Raw genomic sequence first — 21,988 nt, forward strand, 5'->3', positions numbered from 1 at the left:
AAAAGTAGCTAGTAAGGCCACTTAGCAAATCATTGGAAAGAAACATACAAATTAGAAAGGTTTGGTACAGAACAGGAAGATGGAAAAAGAGTCAAAATTTAGTACCTTTAAGTTTGGTATGGCTGTGAAGAAGTGGATCAGCAGAAACCATGCAAGGCCACCAAGGGTAACCCGACACTTTGGACCATACCAAGTCACCAACGTTGTATTTCAGTAAGAGGTCTCTGTCTCGGCCAGGATTTGGACAGGACTCCTTTTTAACTGGAATCTGAAAGTGAACACCAAAAGACAAACATTAATATTCAATAATTACCCTTAAATTCAGCCTTTTATCTATAAAAGAACAAGTATTAATCAGAAGTTAATTAAAGGTCCAAAACACATAGTGTGGAAGACTGGGGATGTGACTTGTTGGAAGAGCACGTGTTTTCAACGCTTTTAAGGCCCGATCTTCAGAGAATGCTTCCCTTAACATATTTCACATATTCATCTCCAGTATCAATCACTTCTCACAGCTGCTTTTCTCACCTACAGCATTATCATATGGCCTGAGATACAGTGAGTTCTCAATACTACAGTAAAGCTGGTGCTTTATTCACAAAACCTTCAAACATATTGCTCCCTGCCCTGGCCACATACATATCTGATAGTTAGTCTTTGAGAATAGATGCCCCAATCAACATATCAACAGTCTGTGCTGAAACAGGGATCCTAGCCACACCACTAGTGCAGAGATAAGCATTTTGCACGCATGTGTGAGCATGCTTTCTGAGTACTCAAAGCTCTATGAAGTTCAGTTTCTCCATCTCTGGAACAGGGGCAAATTGAACACCCTCTCTCAGGACAATTCTTCCCCAAGCCACTGTAAGTCTTGCTCCTGTTGCATAATTACCCACAAATCTCATTGGCTGTTACAGATTTGTAAGTATGGCAGTGAAGGCTACCGGAGATTCATATTATACTTTCAGGAGATGTTAGCTCAAATAATTGCACAGCATCTCAATATTACCTCACTGTATAGTAGAGGGGACTCAAGTGGCAGGACTAGGAAGAAAAGGCTAGTCTGTGACAATACACATAGGCCCCTTCAAAAAACTGTGAAAGTCTTAAGGTTCACTACACTATAGGCATGTCTAAAAACCTCTACATCAGCCCAGGTTATTATATTGGTCTTCAAAAGATTTACCTATGGGATGAGCATGGTGGTGCATACCTTTAATCCCAAACCCCAGCGCTTAAGAAGCAGAGACAGGCAGATATCTGTGAGTTCCAGGTCAGGGCTACATAGAGAAACCATGCCCTGCCCTGCCCCACCCCACACCCAAAAAAAGGGAAAAACAAAGATTTGCCTTTGGAATTACGTTAGCAAGAATGGAACAGATCCTCAAAAACATTGCTTTTAAAACCTCAAAGCACTCTGTGGTTTTAAGGATTTCAAGGAAACTTCAACTGTTCTCTATCTGTGGTAATTCTAAACAAAATTTCACAACTACAATTTTTAACTAAATATTCCAACTTTCATGATGCCCACAATTCTTATGAGTTTCAACTTTCCTGTCCCAAGTTTTCTCAGTGGGTGTACCACTGGGTGTAACAGAAGGTTAACAAACACCTGGTACCCTCCAGGTCAACAGACTGAATGAGCAGGGATCTGCTTCATTTCTTTCTATCAAGGCCAAGGTCACTTAGCTGTTTATATGATTTATACTCACTCAACTGTCAGGACCATTCTGCAGGTCACTTTTATGACACTAGTGACATAAACCATCTAACAGAGTAAGAACCCCATGTTCTTCGACCTGAAGTCAGAGCTTTTCCTCCTCAGTCTTTGCTGGATGAAATCAGCACATGCCTGCTTATAAACAAAATGCTGAGCTCTGCACTAAAAATCAGAAGGTGTGTGACACTTCAGTTGTCAAGGAGGCAGCCAGCTGCTGAAGTACTACTTCAGAAAAACCACTGAGCAGACAGTGGCATATGCACAAAAGATTACAGCAGCACCTCTGCAGAGCACAGCTCTGCTCCATCATTCACTAGATGGCACAGACTTAAGTTTAATGCATCTCCCCTGACCAGTCAGCCTAAAAACACCTGAGAGATGGACCCATAAAAACAACAGACCTTACAAGGTCATGAAAACTGACAGACTTCAATTCAAAAATTGTTGTTCTTACTTTGCTTTTTTGGCTTTCTTTTGTTTTTTTGTTTTTTTTTTTCCAGACAGGGTTTTAATAGGCTGACCTTGAACTCAGAAATCCACCTACCTCTCTGTCTTTTGAGTGCTGGAATTAAAGATGTGGACAACCACGTCTGGGTTTTTATCCTACTGCACTAGGATCTCAAGTGCACAACAGTGGTACCTAAAGAAGGCAATGTCCAGACATCTGGAAGGCCGACAACCAACCAGGAGCCAAGCCTCCATCAGCATCACCTGCACAGGGCCAAGGCAAGACGGCAGCAAATCGCAGCAAATGGTGGTTTCCCATCCCTCTACCTGACATCATACATGTTAAGGTATTCCACATGGATCTCATGCTCACCATTCATTGTCACATAACCCAACAGAATCCTTCACAAATACCTTTTTTTCTGCAGGACTTGCGATCTTGGACACTAAAGCTGCTTCCACAAGGCCCTGCTCCAGTAAAGAGTCATATTTTATGCTCCTCTTCCTGTTCCTCCTAGTCTTATTATCCAATTTTTGTCCATTTTCTTCTGACTGAGACACATCAGCAGCACTGTCACCACAAATTGAAGATTCAAAAAGCGGTTTCCCATTCATGTATGTTTTGGTGATTTTCAGTTTAATTTCTGGAGAGCCATTTTTGATAGGGGTTGTATTGGGTGGTGTCCCAATTCCTTTCACTTCCTGGGACTCAAAACACAATTTAGCATCATGAGCACCAGGTTCTCCGTTAAACACACGGGAAGTAAGATCTTTCAACTTCTCTGCTGGAAGAAAGGGGAGTGCATCATGGCCATTAAATTTCTGCATGACCCCTTCCTGTAGGCTGTTAGAAAGTTGAGCTTTGCTGATGAATACAGAACATTCGTGATTCACTTCACAGTTCTGAGTCTTTCCATTTGCACTGCCAAGGATTTCTGGTGCCTGCTTCATCTTCATGCACTTTACAACTTTTTGAACAGAAAGAGGACTTTTTCTGATGCTAAATTCCATCCAGCCTAGATGCTTTGGTTCTTAGAACACTACAACATTTAAAAAAAAAAAAAAAAAGTAAAAAAAAAAAAAGCAACATATTACATTTTAAACCTAGGATAAGTATGCCAACATCTCTATATCTTTGTCGTAGTTGGGTTTTATTCTGATTTGTCTTTTGAGGCAATTTATGATGGTTTATATAATTTGGGCTGTAGAAGGCAATTTTAATATCACAAAATGCAACTGAAAAGACATGGAATCGTATGGTATGTAAAATCATATGGGAGAATAAAATCCAGGTATACCACTGCCACCACCAACCAGTACGGCAGGACGCCTAACTTAAGAATTTAACTTGTGGGCTAAAGCACTGGCTCAGCAGTGAAGAGCATTTACTACTCTTGCAGAGGACCCAGTTTCAGTTTTCAGAAACTACATGGTGGCTCACAACCACCTGCAACTCCAAGAATTTCACACTCCCTTCTAGCCTCCACAGGCACCAGGCACACTTGTGGTGCACAAATACAGAGGCAAAATACTCATACACATTTTTTAAATTAAAATAATTAAAAATGGCAACAAAGAAGCAGATACTACTAAAAAGACTTTATGGTGCCACACTAGAGGAGGTTAGGAAGATCACCTGTTTGAGGCCTTTATGAGCTACTGAGTAAACTGAAAACCTGCCTAGCTAACTTATAACTTAATAAAACTGTCTCGAAAAGTAGAGAGCTAGGGATGTGCTCAAGTAGTAGGGTGATTGCCCATTATGCACCAAGCCTTGGGTTCAATCCCAATTACTGAGAAAGGTAAAAAGGATGAAGGAAAGAGTAGAAAATTTATAGCTGGCTGGGTGTGGTGGTGCACACCATTAATCCCAGCACTAGGGAGGCAGAGGCAGGTGGATCTCTGTGAGTTTGGGGCCAGCCTGGTCTACAGAGTGAGTTCCAAGACATTTAGGACTACACAGAGAAACCCTGTCTCAAACAACCAAAAAAGAAACAAGAAAACAACAGCAACAACACTGCGCACCAGTGTCTTGCCTGCGGATGCGTCTGTGCGCCACAGAGTGCTTAGTGTCTAGTGCCCACAAGGGTCAGAAGAGGTCCCTGGGCCCCACGGAACTGGAATTAAAAGACTGTTGTGAGGCACCATGTGGGTGCTGGAAATGAAACCTAAGTCCTCTACATGAGGAGCAAGTGTTCTTAACCACCGAGCAAGCTCTCCAACCCCTCAACAGACTGTCTTAATGGAAGCTAGATGTGGTGGTGCACAGCTTTAGTCCTAGCACTCAACAGGCAGAGGCAGAGGATCTTTCTGAATTCAAGGCCAGCCTGGTCAAGAGATTCCTATCCTTTATTTATTTTTATTCATGTGTATGTCTACGTGTGTTCAACTCATAGATACCCGAAACGGTTGCTTGAACTCAAGCTCAGTCTTCTAGAAAAATCAACGCTAACCCTTAACCACTGAGCAATTTTCCAGCCCCATGGTCTACAGAGTTTCAAGATCAGCCTCAACTACAAAGAGAGACCCTCTCTCAAAACAAACTTTTCAAAAGCACATTTGAGAAAATGGAATAGTCAAAAAACTTAAAACTAGATGAAAAATATCTACACTTTAAAACCGGAAAAAAATTAGAAGGCAGAATACTGTTTCACCATGCTGTGGAACAAAATAAAGTCTGTACTCCCACACTGAAAATAAAGAGAATGAGTCAGAAAAATACTTGAAAATGGTCCCCAATTTAGTGAGACAAACTAATAGTTATAGCTTAGCAAATCCCAAGCATGATGAAAATACAAGAAACTCATACCAAAGTACATAGTTCAAACTGATGAAAAACAGGAAAAAAAAATCAAATAAATAAATATATAAACAAATAAATGTCACTCAACGGAGTCAATTAAGTCCAGGCTACGTTGTAAGCTCAAGGTCATCCTGAGTTACAGGGAGTATATTTCAAAAATTAAGAGCTTAGGCTGGAGAGACAGTTCAGTAGTTATGGATATTTACTGGGACCTGGAGAGATGATGGCTCAGCTATTAAAGAGAACTGGCTTTTCTTCTAGATGACCCAGGTTCAATTCCCAGCACCCACACACTGGTTCACAACCACCCAGAACTCTTGTCCCTAGGGATACAACACCCTCTCTTCTGATATCTGTGGACACCAAGCACACATGTAGTCCATAAACATAGACACAGACAAAACATGCATACACATAAAACAATCTTTTTCAAAAGAGTGTGTACTGCTCTTCCAGAGGACCCAAACTCAGTTCCTAACACACCCACTGGCAGCTCACAATTTGTAATTCCAGCTCCAGAGAGAACTGATGTGGGAAGATCTTATGTCGCCAGCTTCCAGGGGAGCCTGCATTCACATGCATATACCCATAAAGAGAAATATACACATAGTAAAAATAAATCTTTAAAAAACAATAATAAATAGATAAATCATGGGCTGGAGTATGTATCTCACTAGTGGAGTGTCTGTCTAGCATGTACAATGCTCTAGATTCAATCTACAGCAACAAAACTTTAAAATATCCATTTAAATATAGAACAGTAATACAGATAGTGACTTAACCAGAAACCAAGACCAGGGACTAGAGAGATAGCTCAGAGGTTAAGCACAATGACTATTCTTCCAGAGGACCTAGAATTCAATTCCCAGAACCCACATGGAGGCTCACAATCTTCTGTTATTACAATCTCAGGGGATCTGATATCCTCTACTGGGCTTCTTGGGTAACATACACGCAAAGGTTACATAGACATATACTCAGACAAAACACCTATATACATCTGTTTTGAGACATGGTTTCTTTGTATTCCTGCTATCCAGGAATTCACTCTGTAGACCAGGCTGGCCTTGAACTCACAGAGATCCACCTGCCTCCTAAGTGCTGGGGTTAAGGATAGTACCACCATCTCCTCCCAAAAGAGAGAGAGAGAGAATCTGGCAGTGGTGGCACACATCTTTAATCCCAGCACTCAAGAGCCAGAGGCAAGTGGACCTCGGTGAGTCTGAGGCCAGCCTGGTCTACAGAGTAAGTTCCAGGACAGCCAAGGCTATATAGTGAAATCCTGCCTCAAAAAGGAAAAAGGAAAAAGGAAAGGAAAGGAAAGGAAAGGAAGGCCAACCAGAGCCAATGTACAGTTATTGAAAGGCTGTCAATTTCACATATTGAAAAAAATAGCCTTCAAGAAAAATGGTCAAATACCTTGAGAAATACAAACTAAAAGTTGTTAGCAGCAGGCATGGAAGAAATGCTTTAAAGGAAGTGGTGGTGAGCTAGAGAAATAGCTCAGCCAGTAAAAGCATTTCACAAAGTTGTCCTCTGATCATAGTACAGAAACAGGTACAATCAATTTTTTATTTTGAGTTCAAGTTGAGAGTCAGACATAATGGTACAGGCCTTTAATCCTGATCCTGACACTTTGGAGGTAGAAACAGGCAGATTTATATAACTTCTATGACAGCCTTGTCTACACAGTAAGATCCAGCCAGGGCTACATAGTGAGATTCTGACAAATAACTTATTAAAATTAAAAACATAAATATGCTTATTCCCAAAGAAAAAAAATTTTTTTTTTCCTGAGACAGGATCTTCCTATATAGCCCTGGCCTTCAATTAACTATGTAGGCCAAGCTGACTATGAACTCACAGAAATCTCACCTGGAATTTTAAAAATCTGGTTGTTTCTTGTTTTTTTACCTTGAAGTCAGGACCTCATACATATTAGGTAAATAATGTTCTACAACTGAGCTGTACCCACAAGTCCCTATGCACACTTTTCAATAGTCAAAATGCTAAATTCTATCATATATGTTACCCCATACATAACATCCCATCAGAAATAAACAAAGACTGCTTTCAAGAAGCTTATATCTTAAAGAGAATTCTAGAAAGCCAGGGAAGAATAGTAGTAGAAAGGCAATTTTCAAAGGGATGGCCAATAAAGGACACCTTAATTCAGATTATGAGCTTCTTATGCTCAGAGAAAGATAAATAAAACAGGCCTCCAGATCAACATTTGAAAGTTCAGAACACAAAAATTAAGAACATCTTTATTACTAAGAACCCAAAAGAGTACCTTAGGATGGAATTAGTAACTTAGGATGGCTCCATGAGTTAACTCTTACCTAGCATTTCCAAGACCCTATGTTCTACAGATCTCTTAAGATCAATTTTAAAAGAAGAAAAAAAGAATTGCCGGAGACTGAGACTCAGCAGATCAAAGTGATTAACAGTCAACAACAAGCATGCCTACCTGAATTCAATCCCTGGAACACACATAAAGGTAGAAGGGAGACTCTACAAAAATTGTCCTGTGACCAACATGTGAAGGAAAGTAACTTCTTCACTAGAACTTTATGCCCAGATAAATTATCATGCAAACATGAAGCTGAATGTACCAAATGTGCAGATGAAGTGAGCCTTACACATAGCCCCTTCATAAGCCCAGAAATAAAGATCAATCTGCAAAGGTGAAAAGAGTTTGCAATCCTAAAACAATTTTTATATTTGAAGATTTACTTTTGTTTTTAATTACGTGTGGGTGGGCGGGCAAGTCTGTGCATATGTGAATGCAGGTGCCTGTGGAGTACAGAAAAGGGCACTGGATCCCCTGAAGCTATAGTTACAGAGAGTGTATAAGCCACCCAAATGGAAGGTCCTCCAACAGGACCTCCAACTTTCTAATCTTCGATAGTACCTGGGTTCAGTTCCAAATACCCACCCACATGATGGCTCACAATCACTTGGATCCAACAGCCTCTTCAGGCCTCAGTGGGCACCAGGCACACAGGAGAAGGAAAAAAAAAACAACAAAAAACAAAACACTCATATACTTAAATACAAAGACTGAAGAAAGGTTTTAAGAAGTGAGAGGCGGAGCTGAAGAGATAGATCAGTGGTTAGGCTACTTGTTACTCTTTTAGAGGACCAGGGTTCTAGTCCCAAGATCCACAAAGAGTCTCACAATTATCAACACCAGTTCTCAGGGATCTGACATCTTCTTTTGGCTTCTGTGGGGCATGCAGTTTTTTTGTTTGTTTGAGACATGTCTCTTATGTAGTCCCTGACTGTCTCAGAATTCAACATGTAGACCAGACTGGCTCAAACTCATAGGGGTCCTCCTGCCAAGTGCAAGGATTACAGACAGTGTGCACCATATCTGGCTTACAAGTGCCTGTCTTAAAAACAGGGAAAGAGGGTTGGAGAGATGGCTCAGAGGTTAAGAGCTCTGAATGCTCTTCCTAAAGGTCCTGAGTTCAATTCCCGGCAACCACATGGTGGCTCATAACCATCTATAATGTGATCTGGTTCTCTCTTCTGGTGTGCAGGTGTATGTGCTGGCAGAATAATGTATACATAATAAATAAATCTTAAAAAAAAAAAACAGCCATCTGGAGAGATGGCTCAGTGGTTAAGTGCACTGTCTGTTCTTCCAAAGGACCCAGGTTCAATTCCCAGCACACACATTGCAGCTCAAAACTGTCTATAATGCCAATTCCAAGGAATCTGACACCTTCACACTAATGCACATAAAATAAAATTAAATAAATAAAAAACAGGGAAGGGGTGCAGTGCTGGAAGAGATGGCTCAGTAGCTCAGAACATATACTACTCTTGCAGAGGGTATGAGTTCAGCTCCCAGCACCCACGTCAGCCAGCTCACAATTTACCAAAGAACCTAACCCCTCCGCCCTTCCAGTAGACATACACATAATCAAAAGTAATAAAAGTAAATTTTAAAAAAGAATTAAAGTGCTGACTTTATGCTGACATAAATAAACCTTGAAAATAAGTAAAAACACCAGATACAAAAGACCTCATACTGGCTAGCTAGCTAGCTAGATTAACGAATGAATGAATGAATCAAAGAAAGAAAGAGAGAGGAGAGAGCCAGCATGGGTGTAAGCTTCTATGATAAAGTAACCTAATGTCAAAGTTTTTAAGTTGGCAACATAAGTAAGTTGTTTAAACAAATGATAAATAAATACCAGAAACAACAACTGAAAGCAAAGCCGTTGTCTTGGTAATAGAGGCCAATGTTCCTAATTGTTGAAGTGGTGTCTGTGCACTGTTTCTCTACTATTTAAATGCCGATTTCTGTGCCAGCGGAGATCTGATTACAGGCCACACTTTGGTATTGTCATTATTATGAAGCATCTCCTACCTCATTATTTTGTAAACATTGTTCTTCATCACCTTCTGATTCATTAAATAAAGAGCTGAATGGCCAATAGCTGGGCAGGAGAGGAAGGTGGGACTTCAGAACCCAGCAAGAGGGTATCAGGTGGGAAGGAGAGGGGAGCTGCCATTAGGACAGAGATGAAGCAGGCGCTAGGATGAAACTAAGATATGGCAGGTAATGAGAAACATGTCAGGATATAGGCCAGGTACTGTCAGGTTAGAATAGCTGAGTATCTGCTCAGCTATAGTGCCTTAAGCTTTTAATAAATATAAAGGCCTCCGTGTCATTATTCAGAGCAAGGGCAGGCATACAAAAACCATATGATTACATCTAATTTCATAGCAACTGGTCTTTAATGTATGTCTTTTAGTTTGAGAAAAAGTGAAAGATAAAAGAGAAGCCAGGTGTAGTGGTGCACACTTTTAATCCCAGCACTCTGGAAAGCAGAGGCAGGCAGACTGCTCTGAGTTCGAGGCCAGCCAATTCTACAAAGGCAGAACTTCCAATCCCAGAGAAGGGGTCTCAGGTGGGAACCAGAGAGAAAAGGGTCACCATGAGGGCAAGGATGAAGAAGGAACAGCCAAAGCAAGACTGAGATGACAGGTAACAGGCCAGGTGGCTGGGAAGTAGGCCAGGCCAGCACACTTGGGTTACAACAGTTCAGTATCTGCCCGGCTACAATGCCTAAAACTCACAGTAAAAAGGTCTCTGTGTCATTCAGGAGCTAGGGCAAGAAATGGTAAAACATACATATCGTTTTAAAACTTTCACTCAAACAGGCAAGTGAGAAAGTTCAGTTGGTAAAGTGCTTGCTTTGCAAGCATGAAGACCTGATATCAGATCCCAACACTACAATGGGGAGATAGGAGGGCCTTTGGAGCTCATTGGCCACCCAGGCTAGTCAAAATAGTAAGAAACTCAAAAAATAAGGTGCAGGCAAGGTCTAGTGGTATCCTTGGGAGTCAGAGGCAGGCAGATCTCTAGGAGTTAGAAGGCAACCTGGTCTACATGGCGAGTTCCAGGACAGCGAGGCTACAAAGAGACCCTGTCTCAAAAAAAAAAAAAAAAGAGGCAGCAAGGCTGGAGAGATGCTTCAGCGGTTAAGAACACTTTGTTCCTGCAGAGGAGGCAGGACTGGTTCCCAGTACCCACATGGTGGCTCATACTACCTGTTTAATTCCAGTTCCAAGGGATCCACATGCCCTCCTTTAGCCTCAGGAACACTGAATGGTACACAAACAAACATATAAGCAAGCACTCACACAGAGAATAAATGAGTATTTAAAATGTTTTCAATTAATGTAGAGTGATTAAGAAATGCAGCCAGTGTCAACCTGTTACATACACACACATACATGGCTGTGTTTTGCCTGATGTGACCAAAAAAAATAATTAAAAAAAAAAAAAAAGCACAAAAAACAACTTTCACTTAGAAGTGGTACACTGGGCTGGCAAGGTAAAGATGCTTCCCACCAAGTCTGATGACCTGAGTTCAATCCCCAGAACCCATGTGGTCAAAGGAAGAGAACTCACTCCTAACCAAACACATTCAAATAAATATAAATTTAAGTACACACATACATAAAACATATACTACTTTTTTCACTTATTTTTATGTGTGTGGGTGTTTTGCCTGTATGTTTGTGTCCCACACCCATGCAATGCCCATGGAGGCCAGCAGAGGACATCTGATCCTCTGGGACTAGAGTTACAAACATTTGTGAACTTGTAGATGCTAGGGATTGAACCTGGGTCCTGGAAGAACAGCCAGTGCTCTTAACAGCTAAGCTATCTCTCCAGCCCACAATGTACCACTTTTCACTAACTAATGCAAACCACACAGCCACATCAAATTTCAAAGGGACAAGATGTTCAAACATATTAGACACGCAAAGCAGAAAAAGAAAAGCAAAGTGTCTAACCTGAACAGACACAGTAACTGCAGGCTGGTTACTTATACTCTTCCCACCCAGCATGATGGCATATGCCTTTAATCCCAGCACTCCAGAGGCAGAAACAGAAGGACGTCTATGAGTTCAAGGCCAGCCTGGTCTACGTAACAAGTTCAGGATAGCCAGGACCACATAGTGAAACCCTGTCTCAAAAACCAAACCAAAACCAAACATTAATCCCATCACTTGCATCCAGTGTCCTCTAAAAAACAGGCTCTGCAAAGCACATAAATTTATGTTGCACATATCACCTAACTCCCTTAAAACACTTCTGGAACCTAACATTGCCTCAGAATGAAAATACTTAATCAACATCTAAAAGATCCTCCCCAACATCCCATACATCTTCCCAGATCCTCCACAGCCTTTCCACTCTAGCAATACGAGGGCTCTGCTGATGTGATGGCATGTACATATACCATCTACTGAGGTGACACCCCAAATCTCCTCTACTTCTGCTCGAAATCAACCCATGAGGAAGTTCTTCCTGATGCCATCAGTAAAACCTCCTTAGTAATAATGTGCCTAGATCTTTTCTTCAAGTTACTTTTTTGTTCTGGGAATTCTGAGTACACATAAAATAGATCAGGCAGAACCTAAATACTTATACTATCACCCACTAAACCAGTTCTAATCTAACCACACACTCACCCCCTCTCTGTTAAGAGTATAAAATAAATCCCATACTGCAAATGTTAGTAAATGTTTGTGTGTTTAAAAAGTAGAAATTCTTGTGCTGTTTATAACAACTCTATCAGAGAATTTTTCAAACATGTTTTTTCTTAGTAACAAATTTAGACATTGTTTCCCTTTTTTTGGAATGATGAGGCTAGAGACTGAGCCCAGGGCCTTTAAAGCTCTATTACTGAACTACATCCTCAGCATTCAGGTATGCTAATGTCTAATTTCCTCCAATGTGATAAATGGTATTTAGCCAGGTCTTCTGTTAACCAGACACAGATGCCAATAAACCCTACACAGTCAGTGTAATTCCAACCTCTTCTCTTCTACAGTCCTCTCCTGTCTTTCCTTGTGGAAGAAAACAGGTTAAGTCTTAAGGTTTCCTGTGCCCTTCTGCCAGTGATAGGCCTGTGGCATAGTTTAAGACATCTCTCTCTCTTTAGTAGTTTTATCAGCTGTTAAACATGGATATTCACCAAAACTTTGGGAGCTGTTTTCTTCCCTTTAAGACTATTGCACGGGTTTCCAAAAGTAAAATCTTTTGTCCTTTTTTTCCCCCCCTGCTCACAGGTCTCCAAATTCCATTGGATGAAGGACAAGTGTTCTAGCTTATTACTGTCACAGGGTTAATCTCAGTTATTTCTTCAATAAAGAAAGGTCAGACAAGAAGCTGGGGAGATGGCACAACTGGCAGTAGAGGGTTTGCATAGCGTGCAAGAAGCCTGAGGCTCATAAACTGGAACCACATAACTGGATATGGTGGTATATGCCTCTAATCCTACCACTTGAGAGGTGGAGGCAAGAGGACTGGAAGTTCTAATAATAATAATAATTTGTTATAATAATTATATTATTTGTTATAAGCATACGTTATAATTTATAATATAAATAATCAATCAATCAATCACCACAAGCTGAAAGTCAGCCTGTTATACACACCAAGTTCTAAACTAGCCAGGACTACACAGGAAGACTGCCTCAAAAACTAGAAAAGAGTAAGTAAATACAGTAAAATAAGAAAGGTAATATGAGGCATAAGTACAAAACTGTAATGGCCTTCGCCCCTTCTATACTTACAGTTTAGTTAAAACCCTTTCCTGGGCGGCAGAACAATAATTTCCCAGACCCCTCAAAAGCCCAGTCTTTATCACATAAAGCATAGCGACTTTAAGAAAGTTACTTAACTAATAGCTCTGGGATTTCCTGCTGTGATATTCTGTTAAAATGAAGTAAAGAAGACCTGCAGGGGCTGGAGAGTTGGCTTAGTGGTCAAGCAAAGGACCTGGATTCTATTCCAACACCCAAATGGTAGCTCACAACTATGTTAAACTCCATCCCAAATATCCAATGCCTTCTTCTGACATCCTTCGGCACCAGACACACATGCTGTATCTACACACAGTGTCTATATACGCAAACAATACACTCACAGACATAAAATACTCAACTAAATTTAAAAAATAAAAGGCACAGAGGTATGCAGGGGTGGGGTGGGAGGTTGTGCTGGGACAGGCAGACCCCTAACCTCAGTCTAGTCTACAGAGAGAGTTCCAGGACAGCCAGGATTACACAGATAAACTGTTTCAAACAGAAAAAGAAAAAAATATATATATTTGCAACTCAAAAGCTATATTAGAGGGGCCAAGATCCATGTAGTAGCAGCAGACTGAGTCCTGAAAGTTGTACACTTATCCTTACATGCAAACCGCATACCACGTCACACACTCGCAGGTGCACACACACTTTTCTTAAACTGCATAGAGCATAACTCTACACAGAGGACACTACCTTCTAATCTTTAAAAGGAAGCAATACAGACCTATTTCTAATTGGAAAAAAAAAAAAAAGAACCTAAACCCACACACTCCTGTGAAATAAAAACTTGCAGGAAAATATCAGATAATGCCCAAAAACCTGACTCCATTTGTTAACTGAGTCCCTTCTACATGCAAAGAACCAGTCAAGATCCTCCCCTTGAAAAACTATCTAAAACCTGGGCAACGTGCTGGAGGCCTAACACAATACCATGACAAATCTAGCACAAGTACACCTGGTATATCTGGGCTTTGGTTCCAGATATGCAACACCAGTGAAAGCAGGCTTTCCAGAGACAAGATCTGAGCCATCAAAACCATGGCGGGACTGTAGAGATGGCTCAGCATTCAAGAGACTTGCTGCTCTTGCAAAGATCTGGCCTCAGTTTCCAGCACCAACACAGGACTCACAACATAACTTCAGTCTCAGAAAACCAATGCTCTCTTCTGCTCTCTGCAAACACTAGGCACACACGATTTATGTACAAACATGCAGACAAAACACCCATATAGATACAAACTAACAAAACAAATAAACTACAATTTAAAAAAACCTGAAGCTCAACAAATAAACTTATCTCAAGTGAGATGGGTAGCATGACAGCGTACTCTTGGGACAACAAAAGACTGGCCAGAGGACAGTCCAGGAAGACAAGGGATCCTCTAGGCCTAGAGAGTCTTCTGAGTACCATGGAACACCAGGATGGATCCAGGATACTTTCCAAAACAAACAGATCAAAGCCTCTTTCAGAAAGAACAAGGTACGTCACCAACCAGGCCCTTCTTCCCTCTCACTCACCAATTAGCAGATGAAGAGAACTCCTGTTAACTGTCCTCTAACCTCCATATGCACACCATGGCATGGCAGCATGTGAATCTCGGCATGAGCACTTACATACACACATACAGATAAATAATTGTAACTTAAAAACATAGCCATCAGCTCCTACTCTTGCATCTGTTCTCTCTTCCCACCCCACTTCTTATGTCCAGTACTTTATCTTAGTCCTGGCCTACAGGCTTTTTACTGACCTCTGCCACCAGTCCTTGGCTCTCCTCTTTCTACTCCAGTATGCTCACACAACCCCCTTCATCCACATCACTCTTTTTTATAATTATTTTATTAATTACAGTTTATTCATGTTGTATCCCCCCGTACCTCTCTCCTATCCACATCACTTTTAAAGCATCCTATAAGGACAGAATGATGGTTCGTTCAAATAGCCAGTGCATTTCTGCCAGTCTTCAGACACTATTTTAGTTATTAAAGGTAAAGGCTAAGAGACCAAATCTCCTCCTACACAAATACCTTAAAGGAGACAGGAAGGACTAACAAATAAAACACATAATGCTATGGAGAAAATGCTAAGACTGAAGGGACTATAAGACAAGTATGTTTGTGGTTTGTTTTTTGGGACAGGGTTTCACTACGTAGGTCTAGATGGTCTAGAACTCACTAAGTGGGCCAGGCTGGACTCGAACTCACAGATCCTCCTACCTCCTGAGTGCTGGGATTAAAGGAATGAGCCACCACACCCAGCATCAAGGGAGTATTTTAAATTACTAGTCAGGGACATTGCCTAAGAAGTTTGAGTAAAAATCAAGTCACACAGACTGTTAGAGAATACTCCAGACAGAACAAACAGTATTCCAGTGTTCTGAGGCACAGTGGGACTAGTTTTTAGGGCAAACAAGAGGTGTATGTAGAACAGATGACAATAAAGACCAAGAAAAGATAAAAGAAGTCACAAATCTTACCTACAAGAGCCTTCTAAAACAGAATGCTTCCAAAATAGAGGCTTCCTGCATAAGGCTCAAGTTAAGAACTAGCTGAAGGAAAACTAAGCCCATGCACAAATGGCAGAGCACGCATACAAAAAGGAAAAGAGTAACAAAAAAATAAACATTCAAAGGCTCAAGTGGAACCATGGCAAAAAGAGATGGGACGGAGCTGACAAGAAGTCTAAGCAAATAAAAGTGCAAGCCCGATGTCCTAAGTTCAAACCCCTAAACTCACGGTAGAAGAACTCTGAAAATTATTTACTGACCTCTACATAGACACGTGTGCGCATATACTCATATAATGGAAGTTCTGGTTATGTTATGTAAATACGGCTCTGTTTTAATCCCAAGTGTAGGATTTTAGTTGGGCTATAGTTTGTCCACAGCTGTTAATTGTCCAGTATGAGGTGTGGCTTTTGCCAACTGGTAACGACCTTCCACGAGAGGCACAGAGAGGGGCATGGTCTAGGACTCTGAGAGTGCAAATATGAGAGCCAAGAAAGAGAAGGTGTGGTGATGGCGTGTAGCAGTTTGGAGAGGCTAGAGACTGACCGTGTGGTGATCTGGAGCAGACAGACAGAAGAGAAACGCTTTGGGGTGCAGCAGCCTGGAGGAGATCGCTGGCTGCATCTGCTGTTCACAGAGATTGGTACAGCCCTAAAATACCCACTGACCCTAAACAGCTGGAAGAAATAAAGTAGCCCTCTCTCCCCACTAACCTTCTCTTTCCTACCTAGGCTTGGGAGGATAAATAAGAGTGTTTAAAAAAGAGCAGTAGGCATACACACAAATAAATAAGCAAGATGGGGGACTGGAGAAATAGCACAGTGGTTACAAGCGGCTGATGCTAGGCAGGCGTGGTGGCGCACACTTTTAATCCCAGCAGAGACAGACAGATCTCTGTGAGTGTGAGGCCAGCCTGGTCTACAAAGGGAATTCTGGGACAGCCAGGGCTAATACACAGAGAAAGAAAATCTATCTCAAAAAGCAAAGGAAGGAAGGAAGGAAGGAAGGAAGGAAGGAAGGAAGGAAGGAAGGAAAAGAAAAGAAAAAGCACCTGCTGCTCTTCAAGCGAACCAGAGTTTGGTTCCCCAAACCCATGTTGGGAGGCTCAGGATCACCTCTAACCTCAGCTCCAGAAGATGAGACACATTCTTCTGGCCTCACTGGGCACAGGCAAACGCACACACAGCATACACTCACACAAACACACACATAAATAAATCTTAATTACTTTTTTTAAAGATTTATTATTTAAAATGGATGAGTCTTTTGCCTCTCTATGTACGTATGTGAATCATACACATGTCTAGTGCCAGAGGAGACCAGAAAAGGGTGTTAGGTCTCCTGGAACTAACGTTATTATCTCTTCTCCCACAATGTTCACTATAAATAACCATTCACAGAGAAACTAACGAACTATACTGATAGTTTGTAAACATGAGCCTAATCTAGTGCATAAGTGACTCCTTTTGCTTTTGTATTTTATATACTTTCCATTCTTATGTTTGTATCACCCAATGATACAGAGAAATCAACAACTAGAAACAGCAGAAACTCTTGCTCTTTGTTTATATCTGTTGCACTTACATACTTGCAATGTTTCAAAAGCTAATCTCCATTTAGCATGATGAGCAAAAACCAGCAAACTGGCCCCCTTAGCTAAGACATACATATACTTGTTTATTATTTAGCCAGAAGAGACCAAATAAAGATAAAACACAAGAAGTAAATCATACCTACAAGGGCCTTCCAAAACAGGTAGAACCCACAGGACTCAGCTTCCCACATGAAACTCAAGCTAAGACGTACTTGAAGGGGACCTCGGCTCAACTCTCTCTTCCACATTCAGCTTTCTGGAACTTTCCTACTCCAACATGACTTAAAGAGAGGCAAATAGATCATATGCTAACTTTAAATGGGTTGCTTGGCCTAAGCCATATGCCCACTTAGCAGTATTTAATTGAATTTCTGATGTGAAAAAGTAAAAGCAGAAACAAGGGTGCCCAAACTAAGAATCCCACTTCTACGAATTTATCCAAAAGATGAGAACCCCATTAACAGCCTCTGTGTTGTGTGCTATGTAGAACAGTTCGAGGCCTGTGCCCAACAACAACCTGTACGAAAGCCTGGGATGAAGACAGAACACTACAATCCTGGGAAGAGAGATACTCTGGCTGTACTGACCAAAAAGAAAGAGGAGTGTGAAGCCACAATACTTATCTAAAGTTGTACGCATGCTATAGTCTTGAGCAACTTACCAGGAAAGAGACACTATTGGAATATGTAAACATAAAGACTTATTTTCAGCACTAAAGACATTGCTCAGTGGTTGAGAGCTTGCCTAATATTCAAGTTCAGGGCTCAGCCTTCAACACATACACACAGCACCCTAGACTAATCCTTCACATCTTCAGTACTATGAGGACTGTTCAAAGTTCAAGGCCATCCTAGTCTAGGTAGCAAGTCCTAGGCCAGCCATAGTGGCTTACCAAGACCCTGTCTCAAAAAATATTTTTTCATTCTAATTAAAGCACTTACCCAAAAAAAGTTATTTTCTGGATTAAAAATACATTCAAATTTTACTCTTGAGCTCATTTTAGCACCATCTTTTACATGTGCAATTACTTGGTAAGGAGAGTCACTCCAAAGCTCACACAGGGCAGTTAGGTAGCGGTTCCTATCCTCTCACCCTCACTTCTTGGTCTAATTCCACCTACATTCACATTTTACACTGGATTGTCAAAACTGGAAAAAAAAAAAAAAGGGGGAAGTAACTAATTAGTTCACATTCTGCCATGTGAGCAAACCTTTTCAAAGACTGAGTACTTCTTGGAAAGGATGTTGAATAGATGAAAGGCTAGACCCCTCCTTTAAGTAACCCACAGGGTCTCTAACGCCTGACTCATTCTGCAGTTCTGACTTAAGTCTTTTGCTTTTTCACATTTCTACAGGCAATGGCTTAACAACCCTGTATAAGCTTGGCTGCACAGAAATAACCTAGTAATCTCACTTGCAGTCTGTTTTTCTCTGTATGTCTCCACAAACTTCAAATTATGAGAGTTTATAACATTACAATGAACATATCACATCTACATACACAGAATTGTCCATTTTTTTAAAATTCATGAAGTTAACTATATAAATACTATTAAAAGTGGAATGTTGTCCCTTAAAATTAGAGTCCAGAAAGGGGAGGGTTTCTATTCTGAATATGTAGGAGTTATTCACAGAAGCTTACACAAATTCACAAATAGTAAGTCCACATTCTAAGAGTCATCAAGCCAAAAATGAAGGCTGCTGGGCAGAGAAGAAAATGGAAGGAAAGAAAAGGAAATGACTCAAAATAATCGAGTGCATAAGGCGTGAACCCTCTTCATCTCTAGACGGCAGTTATGATTTGAACTCTGGGTCCTGAAGAATGAGAGAACACACAGAAAAGAACTGCGTTTACAGGACTTGCTCTGCCCGTGCTCTTTGTATTTGTGAGTATGTATGTATGTGTATATATATCATCGACTTAAATATGTAACCAGAACTTAAAATATGAGAAATGGGGGAATTAAAAGTCTCAGCTTCCTAAGTGAGATGCTTCTTAACTTATTTTCTATGGTGATGACCTTATTTCAAACACATAAAACAGAACTAATTTAATCAATGCATGATCTTGGAATTTAATTCCTTTAAAAGTCAAGGCCTTCAAAGTCTGTGATTAGACAGGCAGTACTTGGGAACTTCTCTAAGGTAATTCTCAACTCCCTCGGTATCGAACTGGTCTCTTTACAGGGTCCGTTATAAAACACACACACACACACACTCACACAATTATCTACCTGGAAATGATTCCAGTCAGAACATCCGATTTCATACCGTTTCGTCGTCAATGTCAAACCTCGTCCTGAGCTGAGGAGGGAGAAAAGCTCAGTGTTGCAACGGGTTCCTATGCAATAACCTCATCCATTTTCTTCTCACCGAAACTCAAACCAAACATCTTTTAAATGCCGAGATTTAAAACCAAGGCAGTCATCTGGCGCTCGGTCGCCACGGGTCCGGCTCGCCGCGCCCTGCGCCTCCTAGGCTGCGAGCCGCATCCCGAGCGAGGGAGCGCGCCCCGTGAGGCGCGGCCACAGCCCCGGGCGGGTCCGCGGGTCCAGCCAGCCTCGTCTCCACCTGCGAGGCCCCGCAAGGGCCGGCGGGCGCGGCGCCGCGCTGACCAACGGCCGGCGCCCCGAGTGTCAACGCCGGACGCTTCCGCACACAAAAAGTGCCTCCCCGGCCACCCGGCCACCCGGCCGCCCCTCCCACCGCGCCACCCGGCCCCGCGCCGCACAAAGGCCGGCTCGGCCCGCCCGGCGCCGCGGAAACAAAGGCGGCCGCCCGCCGGCCCGGCACAGGTGCAGCCCCGGCCAGCGGGCCCAACATGGCCGCGCGCCCGCCGCCCCGTTAGCCGTCGCCGGCCGTGCGCGTCCGCCCGGCGCCTCAGGCCGCGTCCCCCCGGGCCGCCCGATCCTCCACCCTCGCCTCGGGCCGCGCGTCCTCCCCCGTCCTGGCCGCGCCGGGCGGCCCTCGGCCCCCGCCCCGGGCCGCCCCCTCAACCCCTCGGGCCTCGATCGTCCGGCCTCCCGGCCCGGCCTCCCTTTCCCCGGCCAGCGGTTAGTTCCCGCGGCGGTTGGCCGGCGGCCCCAGTGACCTGCTCTGCGTCGCATCCTCCGGCGGCTGTCCGGCAGCGGCTGTCCGGCGGCGGCGGCGGCGGCGGCGGCGGCGGCGGGCGCGAGGCCGCGGAGGGCAGGGCGGCGGGAGGGGGCGGCGGCGGCGGCAGCGGCGGGCGCAGCGCGGCCAGGCCGAGGCTCTCCGCGCGCGGCGCCGACCCCGCCCCCGCGCCTCCCGCCCGCCGCCGCCGCCGCCGGGGCCGCCGCCGCCCCCAGAAGCCGCGGGAAAAGTGCGCTCCGCTGATTGGCTGCCGCCTCCAGGCGCCCGCGGACCGGGCTTTTCAAATCCGCGCCGGGGGTCGCGCGCGGAGAGCGGCGGGCGGAGGGCGGCCGGGCGGCGGGGCGCGCGGGGTAGGCAGCGGTCCCGAGCGCGGGGATTGGGGAGCCGGGCGCGCGCCCGCTCCGCTCGCCTCCCGCTCCGGCTCGTGGCGCGGCGCGCGGGCGGCGGCTAGCTCCGCAACCGCGGGGAGCCACGGCGCGGTGACGTCACGCCCGCCGCCCAATCGCCGCGCGCGGCCCCGGAGTCCGGCGTGGGCGCGGACGCGGGCGCACGGCCTCGGGCAGATGGGGAGCGCGGGAGGCCGCGGCCCCGCCCAGCGTCCGGGCCTCGAGCGCCAGCGGCTGGCGGGAGCAGCTCGTGGCGCGCGGGAGCCCGCTCGCTTCCCGGCGTGGACGGCTGGCCGCGGCGGCGCGGGTCGCCCGCGGGCGGGGCGCGCGTCCCTGAGCGTGTTCGCGGGGCGCTCCGGGTCCTGAGGGTCAGGGCCTGGCCTCGTCCTGCGTCGCCGGGCCGGCCCCGCTGTCAGCAGCGGGGGAGAATCACTTGTCAGAGAGGAACGACTCGGCGTCCCAGGGAGGCGTCGGGAGGCAGAGTCTCCGGAGATGCGTCGCTAACGGCGGATCAGAACGCAGCCCCGGCGGGTCGGGGCAGCCTGCGTACTTTGCGCGGAGCGCGTGCGCGTGGCGCAGGGTCGGAGGAGTGAGATTAGAGACGCGAGAAGGGCGGTGGTCCGGGCAGGTCCGACTCGGTTTTTACAAGTTAGGACTCAGCCTCTCGGGAGGCCGAGACCCTGGGCCCCATACCCAGTGTCCCTCGGACCAAGCCAGCCGCAGAATGTTCTCAGCCTCCTGAGGACAGCTCCCAGAGCATCAGAGCGTGGGACTGGCTCCCTTTCGGATCACTTTTGTAGCCCATTGCTTCCTACTGTCAGCACTCCGATTGCCTCCACTTCCTGTCAGGTTTGGCGCGTGTCCAGACTCCAGCTCTGGGTGCTGCTGTGGGTTGTGGTCCAGGACTCAGCCCCATCCCTTTGCTCTGAGGATACTTAACTTGCCTACAGGTCGCCCCTAATCCCCAGGAATGTTTCTAGTCTGGTTCTTGGGATTGAAAGGGGTGAGGAAAAAAAACCCTCAAACCCAGGCGTTGTCCATGAAAACGAAGCAAGCCCTGAAACCCTGAGGATCCAAGCCCAGGAAAGGCCTGGGGGCAGGATCGCAGAGACTAGCTGAAACAGACTTCATCTGCGCAGTACTAGCAGGAGCTGGCCAAAGGCACACTGGCTCCACAAGGCCTTCCACATAACCTTTCATCCACACAGTATGGTGAGTCAGGCAGGATGTGTGTTCACTGAGATGGTTAGCCAGTGCTTTAGCACCGAGCACCATGCACTCGTGGGACATCATC

General features: G+C 44.4%; 1 protein-coding gene across 5 annotated transcripts in view; it reads right to left on the reverse strand.

The window, feature by feature from the left end:
- The window catches only part of Nsd2 (nuclear receptor binding SET domain protein 2), a 74,549-nt gene extending 54,058 nt beyond the window's left edge, over nucleotides 1-20,491 (reverse strand). The window contains exons 1-4 of one of the 5 annotated variants that reach the window (XM_060365498.1): nucleotides 20,289-20,491; nucleotides 19,432-19,501; nucleotides 2,582-3,207; nucleotides 106-268 (exon numbers count right to left, since the gene is read on the reverse strand). In XM_060365498.1, the coding sequence (XP_060221481.1) occupies nucleotides 106-268; nucleotides 2,582-3,178 (760 nt within the window). In that variant the 5' untranslated portion in view covers nucleotides 3,179-3,207; nucleotides 19,432-19,501; nucleotides 20,289-20,491. Of the gene's footprint in view, nucleotides 1-105; nucleotides 269-2,581; nucleotides 3,208-19,431; nucleotides 19,570-20,288 lie in introns of those variants that run through there. The other 4 variants (XM_021651544.2, XM_021651560.2, XM_060365500.1 and 1 more) reach the window with 4 other exon arrangements.
- Between the last annotated feature and the right edge of the window lie 1,497 nt (nucleotides 20,492-21,988).

This window comes from Meriones unguiculatus, chromosome 12, assembly GCF_030254825.1.
Source record: "Meriones unguiculatus strain TT.TT164.6M chromosome 12, Bangor_MerUng_6.1, whole genome shotgun sequence".
Classification (NCBI taxonomy): domain Eukaryota; kingdom Metazoa; phylum Chordata; class Mammalia; order Rodentia; family Muridae; genus Meriones; species Meriones unguiculatus.